At 44.5% G+C, this 26,377-nt stretch overlaps 1 protein-coding gene across 1 annotated transcript in view; it reads left to right on the forward strand.

Annotated features, from left to right (window-relative positions):
- Positions 1-2,336: 2,336 nt before the first annotated feature.
- The window catches only part of Slc35d1 (solute carrier family 35 member D1), a 42,739-nt gene continuing 18,698 nt past the window's right edge, over positions 2,337-26,377 (forward strand). The window contains exons 1-8 of the mRNA XM_041652472.1: positions 2,337-3,030; positions 3,614-3,647; positions 3,749-3,835; positions 4,499-4,566; positions 6,409-6,480; positions 7,434-7,502; positions 10,167-10,269; positions 14,011-14,103. Coding sequence (XP_041508406.1) covers positions 2,828-3,030; positions 3,614-3,647; positions 3,749-3,835; positions 4,499-4,566; positions 6,409-6,480; positions 7,434-7,502; positions 10,167-10,269; positions 14,011-14,103 — 729 coding nt within the window. The 5' untranslated portion in view covers positions 2,337-2,827. The remainder of the gene's footprint in view (positions 3,031-3,613; positions 3,648-3,748; positions 3,836-4,498; positions 4,567-6,408; positions 6,481-7,433; positions 7,503-10,166; positions 10,270-14,010; positions 14,104-26,377) is intronic.

Below are 26,377 nucleotides of genomic sequence, written 5' to 3' on the forward strand. Positions count from 1 at the left end.
AATTTATCAAACCACAAACTGATCTTTGGAAACAGAGCAGATTCGTGTCTCAATGAACGGACTCAACGTAACCTTTGCAATCCCATCGAACTTCTTTACACATTTCAGCATTGAGAGATTACTATATCAAATGTACAAATCCCCATATGTGCTTCTGTAATTAAATACTGAAGTTAAAAAACAGGTATGAGGGGCCGGAGAGATGGCTCAGTGGTTAAGAGCATTGCCTGCTCTTCCAAAGGTCCTGAGTTCAATTCTCGGCAACCACATGGTGGCTCACAACCACCTGTAATGAGGTCTGGTGCCTTCTTCTGGCCTGCAAACATACATACAGACAGAATATTGTATACATAATAAACATTAAAAAAAAAACAGGTATGAATCATTAAAATCCCCCATATTCGAATTACACATGCTATAGGAGAGAAAGCTTCCCTGACTATGGCCACACTGTACCTCCCTGAGCACCAAGGGAGACTGTCTCACTCCCTGAACACCACGGCCTTTGACTGAAGGCCCATTGCACCTTAGTCATTAGCAGTAGTGAGAAAACCCAGGTCAGACCTTGGCCTGCGAGAGACCTTCATAAGTATTTGTTGATTTTTGTAAATACGATTAGACAAAGGAAGACACTGCTGCCTAGCTCCATACTTTTAGATTTATTTTCATTTTAAGTAATTGCAGTATATGGAAACAACCGCCAATATAACTGAATCAGGAAGTCAGGCTGTTAGAAGATTAGGTCAGGAAGGTTCTGTCCCCAGGAGAGCAGTCATGCCTTAGACAATAGCTTTCACTGGTCTTTGTCCTTCTGTCTCTGTGATCAGTGCTTTTCACCTTAGGGGACTGACCTGCGAAGAAGGCACCATCTTAGAACCAGAGAGTTCAGCTTAACAGATACAGATGGCGGGTTAGTGCTTTGATTTTGGATTTCTTATCCTCCAAAACCGTCAGGAACGTTTGTTCTCTGTAAAGGGCCCAGGCCCAGGTAATACATTATGGTGTCGCATGGGCAGAGTAAGACATCTTCTAAAAGCCGTCTATGGGATGGGAAGGGCACAGAGCGAGAGGAAAGACGTGATGGAACACCCAGAGCACAGGTAACGTTTTGCCCAAATACAGAAGGAAAAGTAATATTCAAGGAGACAAGCTAGGGGCGTTAAAAACGGAAGTGAAGAAAGAGAGGCGTGAGCCACAGCTCAGGAAAGGGGGAAAGCAGCGTCTCTGGAGGTGTGGGCAGAAACTGCTGCCAAGAGTTAAGAACACCACGCTGGCTGCCAGCTTTTCCAGTTCTGATAGACATTACAGTGTGGATACACCTTGAACATATTATGTAACTGGCATGAGCCAGTCATGAAAGGGAAAATATATGAGGTTGCATAAATAGTCAAATCCATAGAGACTGAGAGCAAAATGCAGGTTACTTGGTTTTGAGGGGGAGAGTGGAGAATGAGCAATGATCAGTTACCAGACGAGTTTCCATATGAGATGGCGACTATTCCAGGGAGGGTGCGTGGTGATGGTTGCACACCCAAGGAGTAAGATGATTAACTGTTGTTTTAAACCACAGTTTAAAAAGAAAGAAAGAAAGAAAGAAAGAAGGAAGGAAAAGAAAGAAAAAAAGAAAAGAAAAAAGAAAAAACTTGAAATGATAGAGAATTTTGGGAGATAATTTAAAATTTTTCTTTCTAATTACTAAATGTAGTCAAGTAATTTCCTTGCTTAAACTGGTATTCTTGGGTTCTGTGATGGCACCCTGCGAAGAAAACTGTAAGGGGTTTAGGGAAACGATGAGAGGAAGGAGCAGAGGGATCATCTAATGGTCCAAGAGCACAGGGGATGATTTAAAGAGTCCTCCAATGGGGGAGCAAACCTTTTAGGCTCCAAGCACCTTTCACTTTTTTTTTTACGGGTCCACGAGTGGCTTATTGCAACCCTTCCCCTTCCACCCACCCACGCCTATTTTGGCTTCATCAACTCACACAAACAAACAACAACAGAAAAGAAGGTTTCTGTGTGAGCCGTCTCAGGTTTTGCAGAAAGTGTCAAAAGTGTGAGAGAAGTCTCAGGTTTTGTGGAATGAAATCTTTGTTTACTGTTGAACCACATTTGATATTTTTTGTGAACTTCGACCACCTGCAGGAGAGACCAAAAAGCGCATTCAAAATAGGTGAGGATGCAATGGGCATCACTTCTCATGTTAAGAGAAGGGGAGAGACCTCCGGGCCTGCAAGCAGCCTCGCCACCCGCACAACCGCTTGCCCCCCGCAGGGGGACCCAGCGTTCAGTCGTGCGCAGGCGCAGCACTATGCTCCGCCGCCCCGGGCACAGTGGTCCCCCGTGTGGTGTCCCAGCTGCTCCCGGAGCCCCTGCCCGGTCTCCCGCTCCCATCCAGCACCAGCCCCGCTGAACCAGGCGCGGCCCTTCCCTGACCCCGGGAGGTATCATGCCAGGGCAAAGTCCCCAAGGGTGTGAACCCCAGTGTCCCAACCCCTGGGCGGGGACGGGCGGCGGCAGTGCGGGGAGCTGTGGCCAGCACAACCCGCGCAGCCCTGCCGCGAGCCGCCGGCTTCCCCGGGCACCTCCGCCGCCACGCTAGGCCCGCACCGAGGGGGCTCCGCGCTCAGGGTTCCCGCCCCGCATCCTGGGCCAGGCCCGCTCCCGAGGCCCGCGCTCCTCGGCGTCCCGCACCGCCAGGCCCGCGCTCCTCCGCGCCCCGCACCGCCAGGCCCGCGCTCCTGCGCACCGCCAGGGCCCAGACCCCCCGCCGCCCAGCCGGCCCGAGAGCTCGCAGGCCCGCGCCGCCGCCGCTGCCGCCGCCGCCGCCATGGCGGAAGTTCACAGACGTCAGCATGCTCCGGTTAAAGGAGAAGCCCCCGCGAAATCCTCCACACACAGAGATGAGGAGGAGCTGGGGATGGCGCCGGCCGAAACGCTGACGGTGTTCCTGAAGCTGCTGGCCGCCGGCTTCTACGGCGTGAGCTCCTTCCTCATCGTGGTGGTCAACAAGAGCGTGCTTACCAACTACAGGTGGCCGGGCTGGCGGGCGGCGACTGAGGCGCGCCGGGCGGACGGGCGGACGGGGACGGGGGTTCGAGCCCAGCCAAGGATGCCCTCGGCCGCGCTCCTCCTCCGCGGCGGCGGGCAGGGTGGGTGGGGGGGACAGCGAGGTCGGTGTCCAAGGACGGGCGACCCGCGCGGCTGACAGTCTGGGGACCAGCGCGGCCGCACGCCCACGCGCCCGCCGTCGCCACTGTCACTGGGACTCCGGGGTAGAAGTTTGTGTGTGGATGTGTGTGTGTGTTCCCCTAGATTTTACTTAAAAGATTTAAAACTGTTGACGAGATCTCTGCCTTAACTTTCTGGAAAAAATCCGTTGCAGGAAGCCAAGGGAAATTGTAAAACGGGACAAGATGAGACAAGTGGCCGCCCTAGGCTACAAAATCTTTTTTTTTTTTTTTTTCAATTTGGATGAAGGGCAGGCATTGGTGTGGGTTGAATCAAAATGTGTTTTAAGGTTGTCAGTGTGAAAGTTGAATTCACTGTGCCTTGAGGGGCTTTCTGGCCGTTTTTTTTAAACCCCCCCCCCTTTTTTTCTTTACCCTTTTTGTAGATTTCCGTCCTCGCTATGTGTTGGACTTGGCCAGGTTAGTTGGAATCTTGGGCATTCTGTGGTCTGTGTTGTCAGAACTTCTCTGTGCGTCTTTATATGCAGAACAGTGCATCTGTGTGTGTTCTCTGTTTGCAGATGGTGGCCACGGTAGCCGTTCTCTGGGTGGGAAAGGCACTCAGGGTAGTGAAGTTTCCCGACTTTGACAGAAATGTACCTCGAAAGGTAAAAGGGAGAAAGAAGGAATACTTTATTTTATAAAAAGGAGCCATTCTGTGGCTTAAGTGGGGTAAAAAAAAATCAGCGCCTTGCATCTTTAAAAAAAACTAGCCCCAACCCCGGTCCACTAGTGCATCTAGCTGAGCTAAAGAATATAGTAACCGTGTATGCTGGACCAGTGCTACCCTCTCATGAGAACGAAGATTTTTGGGAAAGCCTTCTGTTTTGATCTGTCCACTTTAGCCACGATGCTCTTATTATTACTTTTTTTCCCTTGGAGGAGGGGTGTTTTTGTACCCTTCTTTATGTTTCTGCGAGACTCCGTGTGAAACCTAAATTCTCTCTCTCGTTCCCTGAACACTGGAGTCTCAGACGCATACACTGTCATATTTTGGAGCAAGTGATGTTTCTGCCTCACATGGTCGGTCATGTTTATATTTCTGTGTCCTTTCTTCCTGCCATCTCCCTCTCCCTTCTGTGGGCAGTGTTGTGTATCAAAGGGTAGTTGATGTTGTTTGGGTGTTTCGTGGGGGTCAGCACTGTGTATGAGACCTAATCTTGTTTCAAGTGGAAAGAATTTAACTGTATAAACAGAACCGGTCTGTTTGAAAGGATTTTTGTTGTCGCTGCCTTTATTATTGAGATTTGTTACCCTTTTCACTTTTCCAGACGTTTCCACTACCTCTACTATATTTTGGGAACCAAATCACGGGACTGTTCAGCACAAAGAAACTGAAGTATGGCTAACTTTATTTTTTCTAGTGGGGTTAAAATAAGATAATCTTAAAGTTAAACACCACTGTCCTATGAATGTGTCGTGATTGTTGGGGGGAGACGGCACAAACACCAGGAAGCCTCCGCCATCAAATGATGAAGTTTGAAACCAAAGTTTTTGTTTCAGAGCTGTTGATTTGAAGTTAAGGAACGAATTTTGTTTTGTTTGCCTTCTCACTTTTGTGTTAGAAGTGCTCAAATGCTGTCAGTGGTGCAGTAGATTTTCTTATTTTTGCAGAACTGCCATGGACAAGGATTTATGCCAGACTTACAGGATTTTATTATATATTTATTTTCCAGATAGGCTCTTACTCTGTAGCCATGGATGACCTGGCACACACCATGAAACACTGACTGGCCTTGAACTTGTGGTCCTCCTCTTGTCTCGCCTCCAGCATGCTGCCCTCATGTGTGGTTTAGGATTTCACTTCTATAACACAGTTCATAAACACTGTGCATTTTAGGTGTATTACACACAGCAAATCAGACGATGGACATAAGAATTTCCACAGGTTTCCTTTTCACACGAGGTGGCTAAAGTCAGATGAAATCTTGACATAAACATGATGACTAGGTCAACTGTGACTGTGTAACCGGAGAAGAGCCGTTCACTTTTAAAAAGAAGCAATAGCTCTGCTCCATGGGACAGCGCTGCACATCCCCCCCCCCCATACCTCCTTGCTCTTGGCTTCTGACTTTGCGGTGGTGTGTGTGTGTGTGTGTGTGTGTGTGTGTGTGTGTGTGTTAAAATACACCAGGGGAAATAGTTTTACGTGAACTGAATGGAGCCCTGACTTAAATGAGTATACACAGTATGGAGAGGGGCTGGAGAGATGGCTCAGTGGTTGGGAACACTGGCGACTCCTCCAGAGGACCCAGGTTCAGTTCCCAGCATTTACCAGGCAGCCCCCATGAGATCCGCCCCTCTCTGCTCACCTCTTCAGACACCTTCACTGGCATGCACATTCCCACACACGTGTGTAAAGTCAGAAGTAAAATCTTAGCACAGAAACAGTATGGAGATCTAGGAGGATCAGTGCCTAAGAAGTTTTGTATTCTCCTTTTTGCTTTTTTTAAACCAAGAACCCTGAGACAAAATGACCAGAATATCTCTGGGGAGAGTTCCTACGAAGTCAAATTTGTCATGGGGAGGGAATCCTTTTCCATCTCATTACCGACTTAGAAAGAAATACAGGCCTACAGCAGGGTGTTGCTTGTATAAGATTTGCTTTTTTTTTTTTAAAAAAAAAAAAACCCATTGTCATCCATCCATGCAGTCACACTCTGCCTTTGATTGGCAGACAAACAGAAAGCATTTTAGAGTGAGATATTGTCAGAAATTCTTATATTGTAAGAGGCTGCATGTTTGATTAATGCAAGCACACTGCTCTAGGAATTCAGAGGAACATCCGTACAAATAGTATGGTTTTCATAGACATTTTCTTAGTGATCTGGAGAGCAAGAAGGGAAGTTAGTTCAGTGAAAAAGAAACAAATAAACAGAAAGAAATATTAAAGACTAATATGCCTGGAGTCGGGCTATTTACATAATTATCAGAGTGAAACTTGAAAGCCTGTGTTATTAGCCTGTGATAATAGATGCCTGGCTTTACCATTTTGTAGTTCATGTTTTAAAGGCTTTTAAATAAAAAAAAGTATTTCTCCAGGCAAATAAAGTTAATCAGCAGGGAACTTGCATACAGTCAGAAAGAGATTAGCGTCGTTTAGAACTACTGATTCGTAGAATTGTGATTTACAGTTGCACTCTTGTAAGCCTTATTTTACCTGCTTGCTTTTCTTCTGCAGCTTGCCCATGTTTACAGTTCTGAGACGGTTCTCCATTCTGTTTACAATGTTCGCTGAGGGAGCTCTACTCAAGTAAGCTGTATTTGTAATACTTTGTCCTTGTTCCCGAGACTGATACTGTTATTTCCGTGTGTGTGTGTGTGTGTGTGTACACTCCTGTGTGTGGTTGTGGGAGGCCAGGTGGAAGTGTTGAGTGTTCCCCAGAGCTGAAGTTATAGGCAATTGTGAGTAGCCTAATGTGGGTGCTAGGAATTTTAACTCCTGAGCCATCTCTCCAGCCCCATATATTCCTCGAACTCACAGAGATCTACCTAACTCGGCCTCCTGAGTGCTGGGATTAAAGGCGTGCACCACCATCTGGCTACTTTAAGTCTTGAAAACTTAAACAGGCTCATTACCTTGCTATGGAATTAATGTAGTTGGAAAGGTAACAGACCGCAGTTAGAAAACTCCCAAACATGGGATATGCTGTCTAGAATTTTGTGTCGGCTGCTGCCATTGGGTAAAGCTAAGTTCGAATCCTAGGTATAGGTTTTAAGTAATGTTCATGTCTTGGCTACTTTTACTGCAAATGTGTGTGACATCTTTCTACTTCAAAAACTTTGACATAGCTGGGCTGTGGTGGCACACGCTTTTAATCCCAGCACTTGGGAGGCAGAGGCAGGCGGATCTCTGTGAGTTCAAGGCCAGCCTGGTCTACAAGAGCTAGTTCCAGGACAGGAACCAAAAAAGCTACGGAGAAACCCTGTCTTGAAAATCCAAAAAAAAAAAAAACTTTGACATAAAAATCCCAACTCAGTGACAATGAGCAAATGGTAAGAATAAGAGAGAACTGGGTATAGTTTTTTCTATAACAAAAGAGTTTTGTCCCATCTTTTAAATACCTAGTTTCTTGGAAATACTCAGAATGGGAATGTGATTGTATTTGTCTTTTTTGAAAAAAGGTTCCCTTTGTTTTGTCACTGATGTAAAATGAGTCTACATGGATAAAGTCACATGTTTGTATATTTTAAATTATTTTGCAGGAAGACTTTCTCTTGGGGTATTAAGATGACTGTATTTGCAATGATTATCGGAGCCTTTGTAGCTGCCAGGTAAGAGGTGGGCCAATAGAGCCTGTGTTTTAATTATCAATGGTTATTAATATTATATCTTAAGTATCTTTAAAAACTACTGAAAAGACTTCCACTATTAAATCTTTTGTGCTGTGTTAGATTAAAACTAGAGAAATGGCGATTTGGGGGATTCCTAAAGTCAATTTATATAACTTAGGATTGGATGTTGTCTTCTGCTTGCCGATCACATACACACGCCACACTGTAGTAATATGGGCGGCGGGGCTGCGTCCCCAGCACCCCGGCTGCCCACATGGCTAGCTTATGCTCCGAACTAACAACACACAAACTGTATTCATTTAAACACTGCTTGGCCCTTTAGCTCTAGCCCTTACAGGCTAATTCTCACATCCCGATCAACCCATCTCTAATAATCTGTGAGCACCGGTCTTACCAGGAAAGATTCAGCATGTCTAACCTGGCAGCTTGCTTCATCGCGTGCGTCTGCCCGGGAGAGCGGGAGCATGGCGTCTCTCTGGGGTGTCTGCTCTGGAGAGGAGAGCTGTGGAGTCTGAGCTCACTTCCTCTTCCTCCCAGCGTTCTGTTCTGTTTACTCCTCCCACCTATCTTCTAACCAATGAGGGCCAAGCAGTTTCTTTTTATTTAACCAATGACCTTCCTCCATCACCACATGGCACATTGACACACTTATGTATTCTTTTCCGTTCTGAGGGGTCTGATTTTCCTGTTTTATAGTAGAAGGATCTTTTCTGGAACTCTCAAGGATTACAGCTAGTAAGCAGCAGGGTAGAAACCAAGTCTGTCTAAATCAGTCTGTGATTTTAGACCATTAGCCCTTTCCCTTTGAATATCCACCCTTCTGTGAGATGAGGCGAAGGGCGACGAATCCTCTTCCCTTGTGGAAAAGGCATGGAAGTGTTGCTTCATTTGGTCTTTCTGAGGACATATCACAAATGTCATGACGTGGACACCCTATCATACTGCTGTAGCTTTCTGCAGTTTTATAAAGGTTTTCGCTTTAAAGTAAATGAAGGAAGACAGAGGAAAAGATACACTTTTAAGGTGAGAAAAATATGAAAGAGCCCAATTTGGTGAGTACATATTGAATACAGATGCAGGCAGGCAGGAGGGAAGACAGGTAGGCGTGGGGAAAATACATGTGCACCGCCAGACTGAAAACTGAAGGTGTCTAGGTGCTCAGCTTGGGGTGTTCAGGGAGATTTGCTAATGCTACACACTGGCTTTCCTTTGGAGCCCTCTGTTCTTCAGCTCTTCGTTACATTTCCAGCGTGTGCCTGGATGGGGCTAAGTGTATGTGGGGGATGTAGACATCAGGTTCTATTCTGCATTCACTCTCCAAGCAAAATCCCACTCTTTTTTTTAAATAAAATGGATCGTGTTTTATTTATTTTGTGTGTGTGAACAGATGCCACAGGGTGCACGTGTGGAGGCCAGAGGACAGCTTGTAGCACTCGGTTCTTGCCTTTCACCATGTGGGTTTCGGGAATAGGACTGAGATTATCAGGGTTGGTGGCAAGTGCCTGTACCAGATGAGCCAGCTTGCTGTCCCCTGAAATTCCATTCTTAGGAGAAAAAAAACAAGACAACATCATCAATTACTGGAACTTAGAGCTAACTCCTTTTCCCTCTGTGTTGCTTTGCCTCCTATGAGAAAAGTTCACTAATAACCACCCACTATCTTCTTAGAGAAGCTACACTAAACTCTGTGTACTCTAAAGTATTTTCCTGATGCCAGTGAGAGCCAAAATTGTACTAAACAGTCAGACCTCCTTGCATCTCCCTTTGCCCTGATGTTGCGGTGGCCTCGAGGGCTCCTTTACTAGTTCAGCACAAGTGTGTAGTGTCTTGACAGAGCCATAGAGCTTGAGGGTGTCAGAATCCACTGCAGGTATACTGCTAGATTTCCATTGATGGTTTATCTCTACTGAGTTCTTGTGGAAAGCACTCTACTAAGGTGTAGGAGCTTTGTCCCCTTGATCTCACCAGCGGCACCCTGTCACTTCACAGAGCAATTACTTAAGCACTTCAGTTCTTAGTCCTTGCTAATCCACTCTTGTGGTTTGATATCAGAACTATCACTCATGTTTCAGAAATCCCACCCAGTGACAAGCTAGTCCTGTCTTTTATGTGAATCTCTGAGGAAAATAAAAAACATGACCTGTTCACAGCCCTTTCCTTTGACTTCCTGTCTTTGAAACCAGTGCTTTCTGCTTTTATAGATTAGATCATGATGTTTGGTTGCTTCTTGTCTGACCTTAGAGCAGTTTACAGTGAACCAAAATGATTATTACTTGTGCATGTGAAGTTTGTTTTGAGATAGGGTCTTAAAAATGTCTTTCAGGTTGTCCTGGAGCTCGATCTGTCACCCACACTGGCCTTAGCTTGTTTTACTTCTGCTTCAGCCTCCTAAGTGCTGTGTGACAGATGTGTGCCACCATGGCTGGCTCAATGATTGGCCCTTTGTGGTGACATGTGTAAGCATGGATGTTTCTCATAAAATTGCCAAATAAGGCCAGGTCTTAGGAAATGCTGGTAGCTGATAAAAAGCATAAGGTCTACCTACACAAGAATGTGTTCCTGCAAGCACTTTAGCTCAGGCCTGTTTAAAATGAACTGTATTATTTTTAAAGGTGATCTTAAAGTGTTGCTTATGTTCTGCAGCTCTGACTTGGCGTTTGATCTGGAAGGATATGTTTTTATCTTAATCAATGATGTCCTGACAGCAGCAAATGGCGCATATGTGAAACAGAAGTTAGATTCGAAAGTAAGTAGCAGTCTACAGCTTCTTCATTGGATGCTCGCCCATGGTGGGGAAAGTATGGAATAAAGAAACATACTTAGCAGGGCTGGGGAAGGGCACAGGAGCTCTCTGAAGGTAAATGTGTTCATGCTAATATAATAAGGTATATGTTCATCCTAATATAATAAATTTGTGTTTGCCAGGCACTGTGGCACATGCCTGGAATCTCAGCATTCAGGAAACTGAGGCAGGTGGATAGCCCCGTGTTCAAAGCCTGCCTAGGCTGCAGAACGACACCAGCCTAGGCTACAGAGTGAAACACTATCACAAAAAGAAGAAAAAAAAAAGATGATGAAATATCTTTAAATTAAATTAGGTTGTAATGCTGGCTTTTCTAGAAAGAAGTGTATGAGAATATCAACTTAGAATGAGATAGGAGAAATAAGAAATTCCACAGAGAAAATATATTCATGATTGTGGTTGTATTCTAGAAGACTTGGTGAGGGACCTAAAAGAAATAGAGGGGAGTGTGGGCACCTGTGGAGGAAGGGAGTGCTGGGAAAGGCTAGGAAACAAGGATGCCTTTGAAGGCTAGGGAGCCCTGGGCTTGCTCTCTGAGAGCACTGCCTTCCTGGTCCAGACCTCAGGTGTGTACCCTCAACTTTCTGTCTTACATTGGTAGTGTGCACACAGGGGCTTTCCACAGTACTGTCTGCTTGGTCACTGTCTGCTTTATATACAGACACATTCAGCTGTGGTTTTACATCACCCCCAGAAAGGCAAGTATTTGAACCCTGTTTTGTGTGCTGCATTGTAGGGTTAAGTTACTATAAGAAAACAGTTATCTGGATTTCGACTTTCTTTGTCACAGAGATCTTAGTAACGGGTTGTTTTTCATTTCTTAGTGGGCCTTGTGAGGACTCTCATTGATATTCATCTGAGATGTCACCCTTGTTTTTTCTGAGCATCTGATACATGCTCATCTCATAACTGAATCTTGCAATCTATGTGTGTTCCTGCTTATATCTTATCTTAGTAAGACAAGTCATCCACTTGCCTCCTTGTCTGCTCTCTTTTGTGTATAGTATTTCTGAGAATTACTTCAAGTACTTTTTGGAGCTCAGATGACAAGCAGAAACAAATGTCCCACCTGATCATGGTGATCCTACTGGATTCCTGATTGTTCTGGTTTTGAGTTGGTGGTTTCCCATTGGCCAGGATTTTCCTCTGCCCCAGAAAAGAAGAGTATAGATTGTGAGGCTATGTGGCTGTCCCTATAGGTTACACACACACACACACACTGAAGACACTACAGATTTGTGGCTATCACTTTCTTTACAATGCCTGCTTTTCCTCCTCCACTTATCCACTTTGATATCTACGTGGCTATGTGGTTGTATTTTAGTTGAAGTTACTAGTAACAATTCTTCATCCTTTTTAAAAAGAGGAAAGAGAATGGCAGTTTAGCCTCACCCTGATTTTAACGTTAGCTCATCTGCTGTTTTACAGAACCTAGGAAAAAATAAAGGTATCGACAGAGGCTGCTCGTTAATAATCACACTGAAACTATTTTAATTACAATACTGTTTGGCCAATAACTTAAGCATATTCCTAGCTAGCTCTTATATCTTAAATTAACCCATTTCTATTATTTTATATTTTACCACGAGGCTCGTGGCCTATAGGCAAGGTTCTAGCTGGCGGCTCATGTCTTTCTCCTCTGGTGGCTACATGGCTTCTCTCTAACTCCACCTACTCTCTCTCTGCTCTCTCTATATCTCTTTCACCCTGGCTTTACTCTGTTAAGCCATTGGATGAAAGCAGCTTCTTTATTAACCAATGGCAATAAAACATAATTGCCATTATGTCAATACCAGCTACATTATTTTCCCTTCACTTAATTTTTCCAGTTTTAAGCCATCCATCGTGGAACCATACAGAGGCCTAACTCCCTGCATTATATTGCTCCCCATTCTTTTTATTTATTCATTTATTTTGATTTTTCAAGACAGGGCTTCTCTGTATAATAGCCCTAACTCTCCTGGAACTAGCTCTGTAAACCAGACTGGCCTTGAACTCACAGAGATCTGCGTGCCTTTCTTCCCAAGTGCTGGGATTAAAGGTGTGCACCTCCACTGCCCAGTTCTATTCTTAATATGGGTAAAAACTCTTAACAACGTAACAAAAAACCCAAACTCATTTCCCCCTTAAGAATTCCCAGGCATCTCATTTGCTGACAAGGACAGGAAAGGGCAGAGATCACAGGGAGTGTACTGCCTGACTGAGGGCAGCTTCTGCTGCTCGTGTGTAGGTAGCTGTGGGCTGAGAGTGTGTGGCGGTGGCAGCAGCAGTAAAATCTTGAGTGGGTTTCAAGGCTGTCAACCTGGTGTGGCAGTGGTCTAAGGAAGGGGTCCAGGAGAAGCCTGCAACCCACAGTGGGTGGAGGTGAGCTACCTGAAAAGCGAATACAAGGGGACATGCAGAAGAATCCTACATGGCACTGGGCCACCTGAATGACAGAGACTGCTGGCAATGGGTGGCTAACTCAGTGGTATTTGGGGCCCAGCCACCTGTGGTGTTTGGGGCCAGGAAGGGGTGGCAGGTGGAAGCTGCTATAGAGTGGCTGCAACAGGAAAACTCCAGACTCGCACACAGGGCCTGAGGGGAAGGGAGGGATAGCCAGCTGCAGTGGTTACTCTGCCAGCAAAACTGGTGGTGAGCTGCTGCCTCGTGATCTCATGCCCTGCGTTGGACTACAGTTGAAGTTTTTTATCTAATTATTATTTATCAATAAAAACTTAGGAGTTAAATATAGGGGAAAGAACCTGAATGTTCCGAGAAGTGGTGAGGCGATCCGTGACTTCCTCCCTCTCTCCTTCCTCTATCTAAAGGGGGCTCGAATCTTTCTAAGCCCCATCCTACCACTCTCTGTGTCTCTAGGTCCTCCGAGAAACCTGTATGGCTAACTTTGGTTTGTGAGTAGTTAGCTCTGCCTTCTGATTCAAACTAAACTTTAATGGCAGCCTCGGGAGTTTCAGAATATCCCACAGCAGAAATCAGCCAGAGATATATGAGACTGTCTCCAGAAACCAAAACAAATAAACCCTTCTAGAGTCTGGCTGTGTTAGCAGCTTTGTAACCCCAGCACTCGGAAGGCTGATCTAAGACAATCGTGAGTTCAAGGCTGTCCGGTACAGTGTAGTGGCATCTGATACACTTGCAGTGTCCTAAGGGAGAATGACATTCAGAATCGTCAGAATGTGAAGGGAGCGATGAGGGAGCGGGTGTTTGTGTCTTGTCACTTGTCAGGTATGTGGTTGGTGCATATCTGTGCCTGCATCCTGCACACCCTCTGATCCAGGCTGGTTCACGTTTTGGCTCATGGGCTCCTGTTGTGTAAGGCTGTTGATCTTTACCTGGTACTACACAAAGAGGCACACACAGCTTTGCAGTGATACTTACCGTTATGACTTATCCATTATTATTATTTGCTTTAACCTAGGGTCAGTACGGTCACATGGGTTTTAGTAAATCAGAACTGTAACTTCAGGACTGCTTGTAATAATGGGCAAGCCAGCTTGAGTTCTATGGCATAAAGATCTGGGTCTGAATTTCAGGCTTGAATGTGATTATTCAAGTTAAGACGCTTTTTAACTTTAAAAACCATCCAACATAATATACATATGTAATTGGATTAGTAATCTATGTGTGTAAAGATACCTAACTGCTGGATCCAACTGAAATAACTAATTGTTTACTACCTAGGAGCTTGGAAAGTACGGTCTGCTCTATTACAATGCACTGTTCATGATCCTTCCCACCCTGGCCATTGCCTATTTCACAGGAGATGCACAAAAGGTAGGACTTTGTAATTACGGGTTATTTATTTACTGTTTATAATCAAAATATAAACTTTTGGGTTGTTAGAAAGAGATGTGCTTATTAAGTGACCACAAACTGAGAATTTACTCTTTAGATCTCTAGTGTGCTGATGTCATGCTAACCTGCCTTCTTGGCATAAACATTTTAAATATTAAGACGGCTCAGAGTAGGTCTCTGTGCCAGGACAGAAAAGAAAAGTTTACATGAAAAACATTGTTGATTAATTGATTTTGTACACGTATAACGTTTTGATCATATACATCTTTCCATTTTCCTCTATTATCCCCCCTCCCACACCTGCCTAACCCCTTCTTTCAAACAAGATCCCCTGTTTTCGTGTATGTGTGTGTGTGTGTGTGTGTTCATGTTCCATTGAGAATAATTAGGTGTTCATGTAGAAGCATGGGTTAGAGGTTATTTATTGGGTAATTACTCCATGGCTACATTTCTGAAGAAAATGCCTTCCTTCCTGTAGCTATTAACTACAGGTTTCAGGGAGAGGTGAGACTTTTTCAACTCCTCCCTCATCCATGATGGACTCTTGAAGGGCCTGCTTATGTGCAGATTGGAATATGTAGCTACAGCTGCTGTGTCTGGTTATCACAATGGCCATATGCAGGTAGCCACAGCTGCTGTGTTGATTATCACAATGGCCATATGTAGGTAACTACAGCTGCTCTGTGCTGATTGTCACAATGGCCATATGTAGGTAACCACAGCTTCTCTGTGTTGATTATCACAATGGCCATATGCAGGTAGCCACAGCTGCTGTGTGCTGATTATCACAATGGCTGTATGTAGGTAACTACAGCTGCTCTGTGCTGATTATCACAATGGCTGTATGCAGGTAACCACAGCTGCTCTGTGCTGATTGTCACAATGGCTGTATGCAGGTAACCACAGCTGCTCTGTGCTGATTGTCACAGTGGCTGTATGCAGGTAACCACAGCTGCTCTGTGCTGATTGTCACAATGGCCATATGTAGGTAACCACAGCTGCTCTGTGCTGATTGTCACAATGGCTGTATGTAGGTAACCACAGCTGCTCTGTGCTGATTGTCACAATGGCTGTATGTAGGTAACCACAGCTGCTCTGTGCTGATTGTCACAATGACCATATGTAGGTAACCACAGCTGCTCTGTGCTGATTGTCACAATGGCTGTATGCAGGTAACCACAGCTGCTCTGTGCTGATTGTCACAATGGCTGTATGCAGGTAGCCACAGCTGCTGTGTGCTGATTATCACAATGGCTGTATGTAGGTAACCACAGCTGCTCTGTGCTGATTATCACAATGGCCATATGTAGGTAACCACAGCTGCTCTGTGCTGATTATCACAATGGCCATATGTAGGTAACCACAGCTGCTCTGTGCTGATTATCACAATGGCCATATGTAGGTAACCACAGCTGCTCTGTGCTGATTATCACAATGGCCATATGTAGGTAACCACAGCTGCTCTGTGCTGATTATCACAATGGCCATATGTAGGTAACCACAGCTGCTCTGTGCTGATTGTCACAATGACCATATGCAGGTAGCCACAGCTGCTGTGTTGATTATCACAATGGCCATATGTAGGTAACCACAGCTGCTCTATGCTGATTGTCACAATGGCCACACGTCCAGAGAGCTTCACAGCCTCCCTCCCCAGCCTCTGGCTCTTAGATTTTATCTACCCCTCCTTCATGCTATTTCCTGAGACTTGGAGGGAGGAATGTTTACATTTTCATTAATATGTAAAATAGGAATGAATGCAAACTGTCCCTGAAAAATAAAATGTTCTGAAGTATTAAACCTCTTTGACACTCAAGAGTTCTGTTTCTTTGACAGGTGTTGTCCTTGCTTAAATCCTACCTTGGTTTCCCATTGCCATTAGGAGGTACTTGGTATTGCATGGTGCCATGACCAGATAAAGAGCATCTCATATAGTAGTTTACCAATTTTATGCAAAAATTTGCTTAAATAAGCCCCAAATAGAATAACAAAATCAATCCTAGAGAATTTTTCTGTAGAATATGCCCATATGTATAGAAAAACTGGTATTGTTAGAAATCACAAAATTTTGCAAACCAAATGGAAATGCAAAATTCTGCCAATAATATCTGTCCCAGAATTCTGTCTCTTGAACCTTGGCTTCAGAATAAATATGTTGGTTATGCTTTCTTCGGGCATCAGACCATGTATCAATGGAAACTTGAACAGAAGATTGTGAAATACTACTCATAAATTCTTGAAGCTGAGACAGAATTTTGGCAACCTATGGAACTTTTTTTTTAAGACCAATCTTTTAAAGAGCTGTATATGAATAGATGTTTTAATGAACTGCGGCCTGGCTACTGGCAAGCCTAAACATGGTCCCAGAGTAGAAATTGCTGTTGCTTTGACTAATGGTGTTAAATAACTATTCTGTGGCTTTGAAGAAAATGGGATGAGAAATGAACATTTCCTGAATCCTTATTATGTACTGGTCACTTACATGAACTATAATCCAACTTTCTTAATAGCTGTAGAAAGGTTAAATGATCCCTATTTTGTTAATGTGAAAAGAGGTTCAGGCCGGGCGGTGGTGGCGCACGCCTTTAATCCCAGCACTCGGGAGGCAGAGGCAGGCGGATCTCTGTGAGTTCGAGACCAGCCTGGTCTACAAGAGCTAGTTCCAGGACAGGCTCCAAAACCACAGAGAAACCCTGTCTCGAAAAACCAAAAAAAAAAAAAGAAAAGAGGTTCAGGACATTAAAAAAAACTTACCTAAAGTCACAGTGTTGGCAGATAAGTTCCTTCCGAAGGCCTGATCTGTAGAGTCTGCTTCCTTCTAGCAGGCTCTGGAGCCTTCAGAACAAAGGTGTCATGGGTGCTCAGGACAGGACAGATGGCGCCAGTCTCAAGGCCAGTGTGTACTTGAGACAGCTGTAAGGATTAACACACTTGTGTACTCTAAGGACTTAGCAAAGATTTGATTTCCATGAGGTGTTGACAAACACCTTGTAGCTATTAGGAGCTATTAGTCAAAGGAGGTATATCTTCATTCCAAAATGACAACAACTTGTGTGTATTCCAAAGTTCTGTAGCACTTTAATCCCAGGACTCAGGAGGCAGAGGCAGACAAATCTCTGAGTTCGAGATCAGCCTGGTCTATAGAGCCAGTTCCAGGACAGCTAGTACTACACAGAGAAACTCTGTCTCTATAAGAAGGAAAAAAAAAAAAAAACAGAAACAAAGAAACCCACATAAATCAAAGTTCAGTAGTGCACATGTAATTTGAATGTTCTAATTTGGCTAAGCATGTTTACTTGTAAGATGAACAGTCACTTTACCATCTACAGGAGGACTCGGTCTGTTTGCCTCTCCTCTTCTGCTTAGGGCAGCACATTTGTATATTCTGTTTTCTGTTTGATTTTTCTAATGATCAGAGCATATATATTAGAACACTGATTTTGATGAGTGTCAGTTCACCTCAAGGTTTTCAAATTGTGATGATAAAGTTGAGTATAAAAGTGGAACCCAGTGCTTTGCAGTTAGGCCCTTGTGTTTTGCATTTCATGTTTGTTTAGTTTCACTTTTACTATTAATTGATACAGCTTTTATGAAACATTGGAGTATAAATAGACACTGGCCATGCTGTTTTCTGTAAAACCCTCTGCTTACCAGCTATTCTTGTTCTGATATTGTCATATAGTTAAGTGTTATCTGTCTCGCTGTGTTGAACTTACCTTTGAAGAGCATGTACTCTTTCTGGAGAGCAGACCCACTCACGGCAGAACTATACACGGGTATAGGTTCTCGGGGAGCAGAGTGGGGAGTAATCTAGGGATGGAAGTAGGTTAATCCTGTCTTTTTGTTGGGGTTAGTGGTAGATTGTTCCATGTACAGTCAGCTATAAATGAAAGAAGAACATGGATGATGTAAGTAACGGTGTTGTGGTAGGAATTAAATTTGAACTTTTAGGACATGATCCTAACTTGGAGTTCTTACATTCCCATGTATCTTTGAGACAAGTCACTATATCATTTATTTCCGAGCATCTTTCCTGTGTTAAAAGAATTCTGTGTTAACGTCTCTTAAAATGTGTAAGAAATCTAGGTTAGGATTTACCACAGAGGAAAGGTATCCGGTGTGAATCTGAGGTGGTGTAGGATCTAGAACCAATGTGCGTGTCTGTCAGAAAGTCTCATATCTGTTCAGGTATGAGCTGAATAGCAGTATTTACTACTCAGGTAAAGCTCGTGCTTAGCCTTCCTCCCTCATCAGCCACCTCCCCTTATCTTGATATGTAGGCCTGGATAACCCAGAACTTGGTGTGAACGTAAGGCCGGCCTTGAACTGAGAGCAGTTCTCTTGCCTCTACCTCCTAAGTACTGGGCTTAAGGGCATATAAAACCACACCTGCCTAGTTCTTGGTTTTCTTACTCACCAAATGCACCAAGAAATGCTCACCTGCTTGGAGACTTGTTTTAGAGACATGATCAGAGCAGTAACATAGAACATATTGGTAGGCAGAGCCTATATGATAAGGCATCCTTAGGACCCAAAGTATACTACAAGACATTGACTGTCATGTTGCTCATCACATTTGTCTGAAGCCTTGTTTAAGGGGTTCACGATAAAGTCTGGGATGTACTGCAGATTTTAGGTGTTCAGTAAGTTGGGCTCATTGTCAGCTTGTTTCTTTTGTAGGTGTACTTTCCGTGTGTGTGTGAATAAATGTGTGTGTGTGTGTGTGTATTCGTGTTTATGACACTTTATCTTTAAGGCTGTTTGCAAATAAACAGTTGGAGCCTTCTTCTGGCTGGAAGCCATACTTTACCTGTAGGGTATGGATGCATTGTACCTGACAGGATGCTTCATAAATAAGTTTCCTCGGTCCGTGTTATATACCCTGAGGAGGGTTGTTATCCAGTTTGCAGAAGTGAGGGGGATTCTCAAGGATGCACAGTGGTGTTGTTTAGAATAGAACCTCTCTGGTGCCTGCTGTGCTCTGGCTTCTGTGTCTGATTGCATGTGACTCTCCCAGCCATCTGCTGCACCTGCTCTATTTCTGCTCCATTTGGGACTTCCACGAGGGCCCGCTTACAGGACAGTGCGAGAAGCAGCTCGGTGCAGGTGAAAGAGTAACGCTGGAGCAGAGCCCACACCATGTCGTTTTCTTACTTGTGCACAGCCATAGTGTTTCTATTCCATGACGATTAAGTGCTTATGTGTTGTGAAAAGAAAGACCATGTACCTGCCTGCGTGGAGTGCAGATTCCAGTAGGTGAGACATATGGTGCGGAGTCACGTGGGCGAGCTGTGAAGAGAAACCTATCAAAGGGAACGAGGGGGCCGTGCTATTTTGAAAACGGTGGCTAGGGAAAATAATTTTGTAAGGCTCACCTGAGCAGACTCTTAAGTAAATGGGCTGAGAAATAGTTTATATGTCTCTGGAGAGTAACCTGGGCAGGAGCAAAAGCAGGTTTGGAGCTGTGAGGAGCTTAGCACTGTCTGAAGTGATAAAAGCCAGGAAAGGTAAGGGTGCCCTTACTGAGGTGAGGGGAGGGACCTGAAGGTGCATTCCAGGTAGAACTCACCGTGAACACAGGCTGGCTGCGGGAGCAGATCCATGGTCAGAAGATGGACAGAGACCTGGGGAAACTCTACTTTTCCTGAACAAAGAAACTAGGGCCAAAGAGAACTTGGGTCTCTGTTCCCTCCCAGAGAAATGTGAAGAATGCAGGACTGACAGCCTCTGGCCCCACTGGTTTTCATTGCTTGACTTTGTCTGAGTCCCCTCTGTGCTCTCTCTCTGCCTTGTCGCATGGGAAATGAGTTAGGCAGATAAAATACTCCCTAGGTAGAACCCTTTCTGGAGCAAAAGGCACGCTGGTGTGGATGCTAGGTTCATGTTAGCTAGTGTGAGCCCAGTGTCTGAGAGAGTCAGGACTGTTAACTGCTCTCACCATTAGACTCCAGAGCCACATAGTGCAAGGATGGTCACATTTTCTTCAGCTATTTAAATAAAGAAACTCTGGAAAAATAGAAACCAATAAAGTAGCCAAAAACTTGTTATGCATGTGTGTGTGGGAACAGGGTAAGTATATTTTTTCTATTATGGAACCATGCAGAAGTACTTAAAAACTATACTTTATAAATTGAACTATTAAAAAAAAACATAAGTGTTCTGTCATACATCTTAAATTTAAAAATAATTAGGGCAGGCAGAACAAACTGAATTATTCTTATTACTCACTAATAAGACCAGGCAGCAAAGTCCAGTCAGGCAGGGAGACTTGCTTTTCTCACCAGGAATCTAGGGAGAGAGCTCTGAAAGGCCAGTCCCATAGAGGCAGGAGTGGAGACAGCCCATGATGCTGCGGGCATGGAATTTAAGTAAGAATTGGAGGCTCAGACACCCTAAGGCTCCATATAAATTACAAGACAGAATCCAACCAAAAACTCATCCCAGGGAACGCATAGTTGTACAAGGCTATGTGTTCCTCCCCTTCCTCCCTCCTTCTCCTTTTTTATTTGCAAAATCTTGGGATACTAGAAAGAATCGTTATACTTAATTCTAGAAAAGATGCATCTTACAAAATACTCATCAAACACAAAACAACAACAAAAAAACAAAACATAGTCAGTTTTGGTTTTTACCTGTAATCTCAGAACTTGGGAGGCTGAGACAGGAGGTGGGGCTGAGTTTAAGGCCAGCCTTGCCAGCAGTGTGAGACTATCTCAGAACCAGCCAGCCAGTCAGCAATCAACCACCCAAATCTTGCAAAGGCCAGCCACTGTGGAAGCAGGAGTACCAGGAGTTCAAGATCATCCTTGGGTACATAGTGAATTTAAGACTAGCCTGGACTATATGAGACCCTTTGTGTTATACAGAAATCACCTTGCTGTTTATTAAAAAAAAAAATCTAGTAACTTAGGTCAAATAAGTATGAGTATCATTTAACTAGCGATTTTCTTTTTTTTTTTAAATTTATTTATTTATTAAAGATTTCTGTCTCTTCCCCGCCACCGCCTCCCATTTTCCTCCCCCTCCCTCAATCAAGTCCCCCTCCCTCCTCAACCCGAAACTAGCGATTTTCTAAAGCATCAGGATAGATGTGTTTACGCTCTGAGCATCAGGATAGATGTGGTTATGCTCTGAGCCGCTGCCTCCAAAAGGGAATGCTGCAGCCCAAAGCCAGCATTGAGAGTGGCAAGTGCTGGGCTTGGCTTCCTGGCAGCACTCTCAGCTGGATGTTCTCAGGTACCTGTGGAAGAGCAGACCCCTGCTGTGGACCTCACAAGGCCACATAACCATGCATTGTATGGTGTCCTGTACGGTGTCCGCTGCTGTAGCCTGTGTGTTGTACGGTGTCCACTGCTGTAGCCCGTGTGTTGTACAGTGTCCTCTGCTGTAGCCCGTGTGTTGTACGGTGTCCACTGCTGTAGCCCGTGTGTTGTACGGTGTCCACTGCTGTAGCCCGTGTGTTGTACGGTGTCCACTGCTGTAGCCCGTGTGTTGTGTGGTGTCCACTGCTGTAGCCCGTGTGTTGTGTGGTGTCCTCTGCTGTAGCCCGTGTGTTGTGTGGTGTCCTCTGCTGTAGCCCGTGTGTTGTGTGGTGTCCACTGCTGTAGCCCGTGTGTTGTACGGTGTCCACTGCTGTAGCCCGTGTGTTGTGTGGTGTCCACTGCTGTAGCCCGTGTGTTGCATGGTGTCTTCATTGTGTTGCTGCTTGAGTGCTGCTCAGAGGAGTTGAAGGAAAAGTTGCTGTCCAGGTCTAAGTAATTACTAACCATTACTTCATTAATAAGTAATGAAGCCTTTTAGGTAGGATCCTCACTTATTCTATTTGAAATACTAAGTTTTTCAGGCTTTCTCTGAGGACCACACAGGGTTTTTTGTTGTTGTTGTTGTTCTTGTTTTTTTTTTTTTTTTTTTTTTTTTTTTTTTGAGATCCTGTAGTATTTTTTCTTGTAGAAACAAATCCCTCATTTCTAGGCTTTGGTGTTCTCCTTGTAAAACAAATGTGTTGGATCAGAGATTCTTCACATACATATGGGTGTGTCTTTCTCAGCTTGCATGTTCTCTACCTATTCTTGCCTTTGAGGCTGTGCTTTTTAAAAATAGGAGCCATGACTCAGTAGGTGAGGTGGGTCGAATTTTCCCACCATACATAAGTTATAGGTGTTAGAGTCCGAGGGCAGAGAGTAAGTAGTGACCAGTCTGGGCTCTCATTTTCCATCTAAGGCAGGAGAAGAGGGAGAGAGTAAGTAGTGACCAGTCTGGGCTCTCATTTTCCATCTAAGGCAGGAGAAGAGGGAGAGAGTAAGTAGTGACCAGTCTGGGCTCTCATTTTCCATCTAAGGCAGGAGAAGAGGGAGAGAGCTTGTGGCAGATGGTAGAGTGTGGTGTGGAGTAGGCGGGTAGCCAGGGCGCCGCCCTTGGCCTCACTTTCCTAAGACAGGGAGAGAACTGTGGAGAAGATTTGTACTGCCGTTATCCTCTGTCTTGACAAGTTTCCTGGCAGCTTACTTCTGGGTAAGGACTCAAGCTTTTTCCTCCGTAGTTTTCAAAGGGACATGGTATCATGCTCACAATTCTTGTTAAATATATGGTGCTTATTTGTGTGTTCTGTTTGCTCTGTGACCACAGTGTATGTTGATCGTGTCTGTCCTCTGCCCCTCTTGTTCTCCATGGGTAGCTCCTTAGCAGTAGCAGGCATCTCTATGATTTTGTGGCTCTTGAAGTTATCCCTCAAGGAATGTAGTTTTTACCAAGTTAGATGTTTATTGGTGCACAAACAAGCTCTCACTTTAAGGTGAATAAAAAGTAGCTTACTCTAGAGCCAGATTCCAGTGACCAGTGACCAGAGCCCAGGAACACATTTTTTATGTTACCCCAAATATAATGTTTCTTGTGGAAGCCGTGTCATGAAGTTTTATGGTTTTACAGAACAAAGGAAGCCATAAATCAAGGCAAGTTTAAAGCATATTGGTGGGTACCTCAGGGAGGCAGTTACAATCAAATGGGGGAAGTTTGTTTATCTGATGTTGTCTGATGGCACCCTTAGCTTTTGGGTTGGTGGATGTTAATGAATAGACTCCAACATGTTTTTATTTAATAGCCACATAATGTTAGTTCTTACACAGAGGTGAGCAAGGAATAGCTCTTCAGGGGCCTAGTAAGGTGATGAACCTCTGGATCACAGCTTTCCTAGAGTGGCCCAGGTAAGGTGATGAACCTTTGGACCACAGCTTTCCTAGAGTAGCCCAGATAAGGTGATGAACCTCTGGACCGCAGCTTTCCTAGAGTGGCCCAGGTAAGGTGATGAACCTTTGGACCGCAGCTTTCCTAGAGTAGCCCAGGTAAGGTGATGAACCTCTGGACCACAGCTTTCCTAGAGTGGCCCAGGTAAGGTGATGAACCTCTGGACTGCAGCTTTCCTAGAGTGGCCCAGGTAAGGTGATGAACCTCTGGACTGCAGCTTTCCTAGAGTAGCCCAGGTAAGGTGATGAACCTTTGGATCGCAGCTTCCCTAGAGTAGCCCAGGTAAGGTAATGAACCTCTGGACCACAGCTTTCCAACCTTGCCTGTCACTGCCGTTGGAATTAGGGCACCAGTCTTTGCAGACAGAGCTTTTTTCCTGGAATTACCCTTGACAAAATTAAGCAGTATTTACAAATTACTTTTTAAAATTAAGTAAAAAATTAGCTAAGAGTGGTGTCACGTGCCCTTTATCTCATTACTTGGGAAGCAGAGGAAGACAGATCTCTTGAGTTCTAGACCAGGCTGGTCTACATAGAGTTCTGGGACAGCCAGGGATGCAGAGAGAGAGAGAGAGAGAGAGAGAGAGAGAGAGAGAGAGAGAGAGAAATGAGCTGGCTGGCTTCTCTTAAAGAATCATCTTTTGTTTGGAGGGCCTTATTCTGGTCTGCTTGAGTGAGGAGAGCTGACGTGGGCAAAGCCAGTCAATGACTGCATGCATTCTGGCCCAAGGCAAGCGTGATCCATTTGTTGTTATTAAAACCTGTGTTTGAGATAAGAAGATTTTGGAAGCTTTGACCCTAAAACCAGCAGGAAATGCAGAATAGCCCTTAAGGGCTTACTTCTTTCCTTTCCAGTCTCTTACAGCTTCCCTGGCGTTCTTTCTTGCTCAGTGTAGATGGGATGATCAGGCTATAGGGCAAGACACACACCTCTGCAGGATAACTATGTGCTTGACATTGCTGAGTTTGGTGCATAGTTAAAACATGTAATAAGGAGTAGCTTTTATTGCTTTTCTTATTTCGATGCCCTCTTGTGGCACAGGAGCAGCCGTGTGTGTTGTAGGCTCTGGTTGGGTCATATTTATCCTGCAGCTGTGTTTTCAAGTGCCTGCTACTTGCATCGTTAGAGCCAAAGATCTATTCCTGTGCTAAAGTCAGAATCCAGAAGGCTGACTAACTTTCTCCAGAGGCAAGCCAAATACGTAGGGAAGGGGGCAGGGATCCCAGAAGAATTGTGTGTCTCCTTCTGAATATTCATTACTGGAATAAAATCTAGTGTTCCATAAAAAGAGAGCCTTAAAGCGTAGACTATGCAAACTCAGGCCTATATATTAACTCTCTGACCTGCTGTTAGTCAAGTGTTGTCTTCTGGGGATAATAAGACCTTGATTCTCCATCTGACACAGTTGTGGAATTCAAATAGCATGATTTGTGCTGAAGCACCCCCTACCTCCATAAATATCAGCCAGTGACTGCATTGGTTTACTTTCATCAATGGCAAACATGGATATACCATCCTTAGCACAGTGCCCCGAGGTGTCAGAAGTTCACAGCCACAGATAGGAAGATACGGAACTCATGAATGTGATACCGGTTATTTTATAATCACAGGTGGCTCCTGTACTCATGTATGTGGCTTATGTATAATTAAGGGTATTTACTAAGACTGTCCCTAAAAGCTTGTAGAACTCAGTCATTGAAAGACAAGATTTTGAAGGGGCTGTAGAGATAAATTAGAGGGTAAAAGTACTTGCCAACAAGCCCAGTGACCTGAGTTGGATCTTTGGAATCAACATAGTGGAAGTAAAAAAACAACTTTTCTAAAGTTTCCTCTGACCCCCCAACACATGGCATCTGCATTCTCTTCCCCCAAATAAGTAAATGTAATTTATGGACAAGCTGGGGAGATGGCTCAGTGGGTAAGAGTGCTTGTTCTGCAAGCATGAGAACCTGAGTTTGGATCCCCAACATCCAGATTTAAAAACAAAACAAAACAAAACAAAAAGGCCAGGCAAGGCTATGTATACGATAACTCCAGCACTAGCGAATGAGGACTGGTGTAACTCACTGGGTAGGCAGCCTAGCCAGAACGGAGCTTCCATGGCTCAGTGAGAGACCTGGTTTCAAAGCAGTTAGGTAGGGAGTGAGAGCGCGGCGTCTGAGGTCTTGCTCTGACCTGCATGGCCGCATGCACACACACAGGCTTGTGCAACTGTGCACTCAGGTTCGTATGTCTCACACACACAGAGCAAAACTCTGGGCAGGTGTTTCATCAAAGAAGAAATATTAATATTAAGTAAGCACATGAAAATACTCACTTGTTAGTCAATAGAGAAATACAGAATGAGAGGACAAGAGACCCCTTACTGCTTGGTAGATCGACATGAAATAGTTAGATCTAAGTGGGCCAGAATGCAGAGCAGTGAGAACCCCAAACGGTGCTAGTGAGAACCTGAAATTGTGTAGCTAATGTGGAACATAATTTGGCAGTTTCTTATAAAATAAAGATAAGCTCATTAAAAGAACCGTTAACCTCACGTTCCAGGTTTTATATAAGATGAATGAAAATGTGGCCACAGGTGTTGCTCAGAGATTCATTGCAACTTTATTTTTAAGAATAAATTACGTGGGAACAGTGCAAAAGAAAGTCTGCCGAGAAGTGACTCTGCAGACCGTGTACAGTTCACAGGGCAGGATGCTGTTATGGCTGAGTGTACAAGTGAGTGCACAACAGTGTTCGCAGGACCCGGATGACAGCGTTATGCCAGAGCAAGGAGGAAGACTCGGAAGAGCTTATTGTATGTAATTGCTCTGTTGTTGGACAGAAAAGCTGTCGTAGTATTGAACTCCAGCCAGAAGACAGCACTGGATCGCTGGGGACCGGAGTTATAGACGGTTTTGAGCTGCCTTGAGGGTGCTGGGAATCAGAACCAGCATGAGATTATTGGGGAGATTTCCATTTCTTTGGGCCCATTGTTTCAATCATCCGATAGTCAGGTTGAGAGTGTCCTCAT

Source organism: Microtus oregoni, unplaced genomic scaffold, assembly GCF_018167655.1.
Source record: "Microtus oregoni isolate MIOR12 unplaced genomic scaffold, Mior012 000005F_ref0000423, whole genome shotgun sequence".
In the NCBI taxonomy this organism is placed as follows: domain Eukaryota; kingdom Metazoa; phylum Chordata; class Mammalia; order Rodentia; family Cricetidae; genus Microtus; species Microtus oregoni.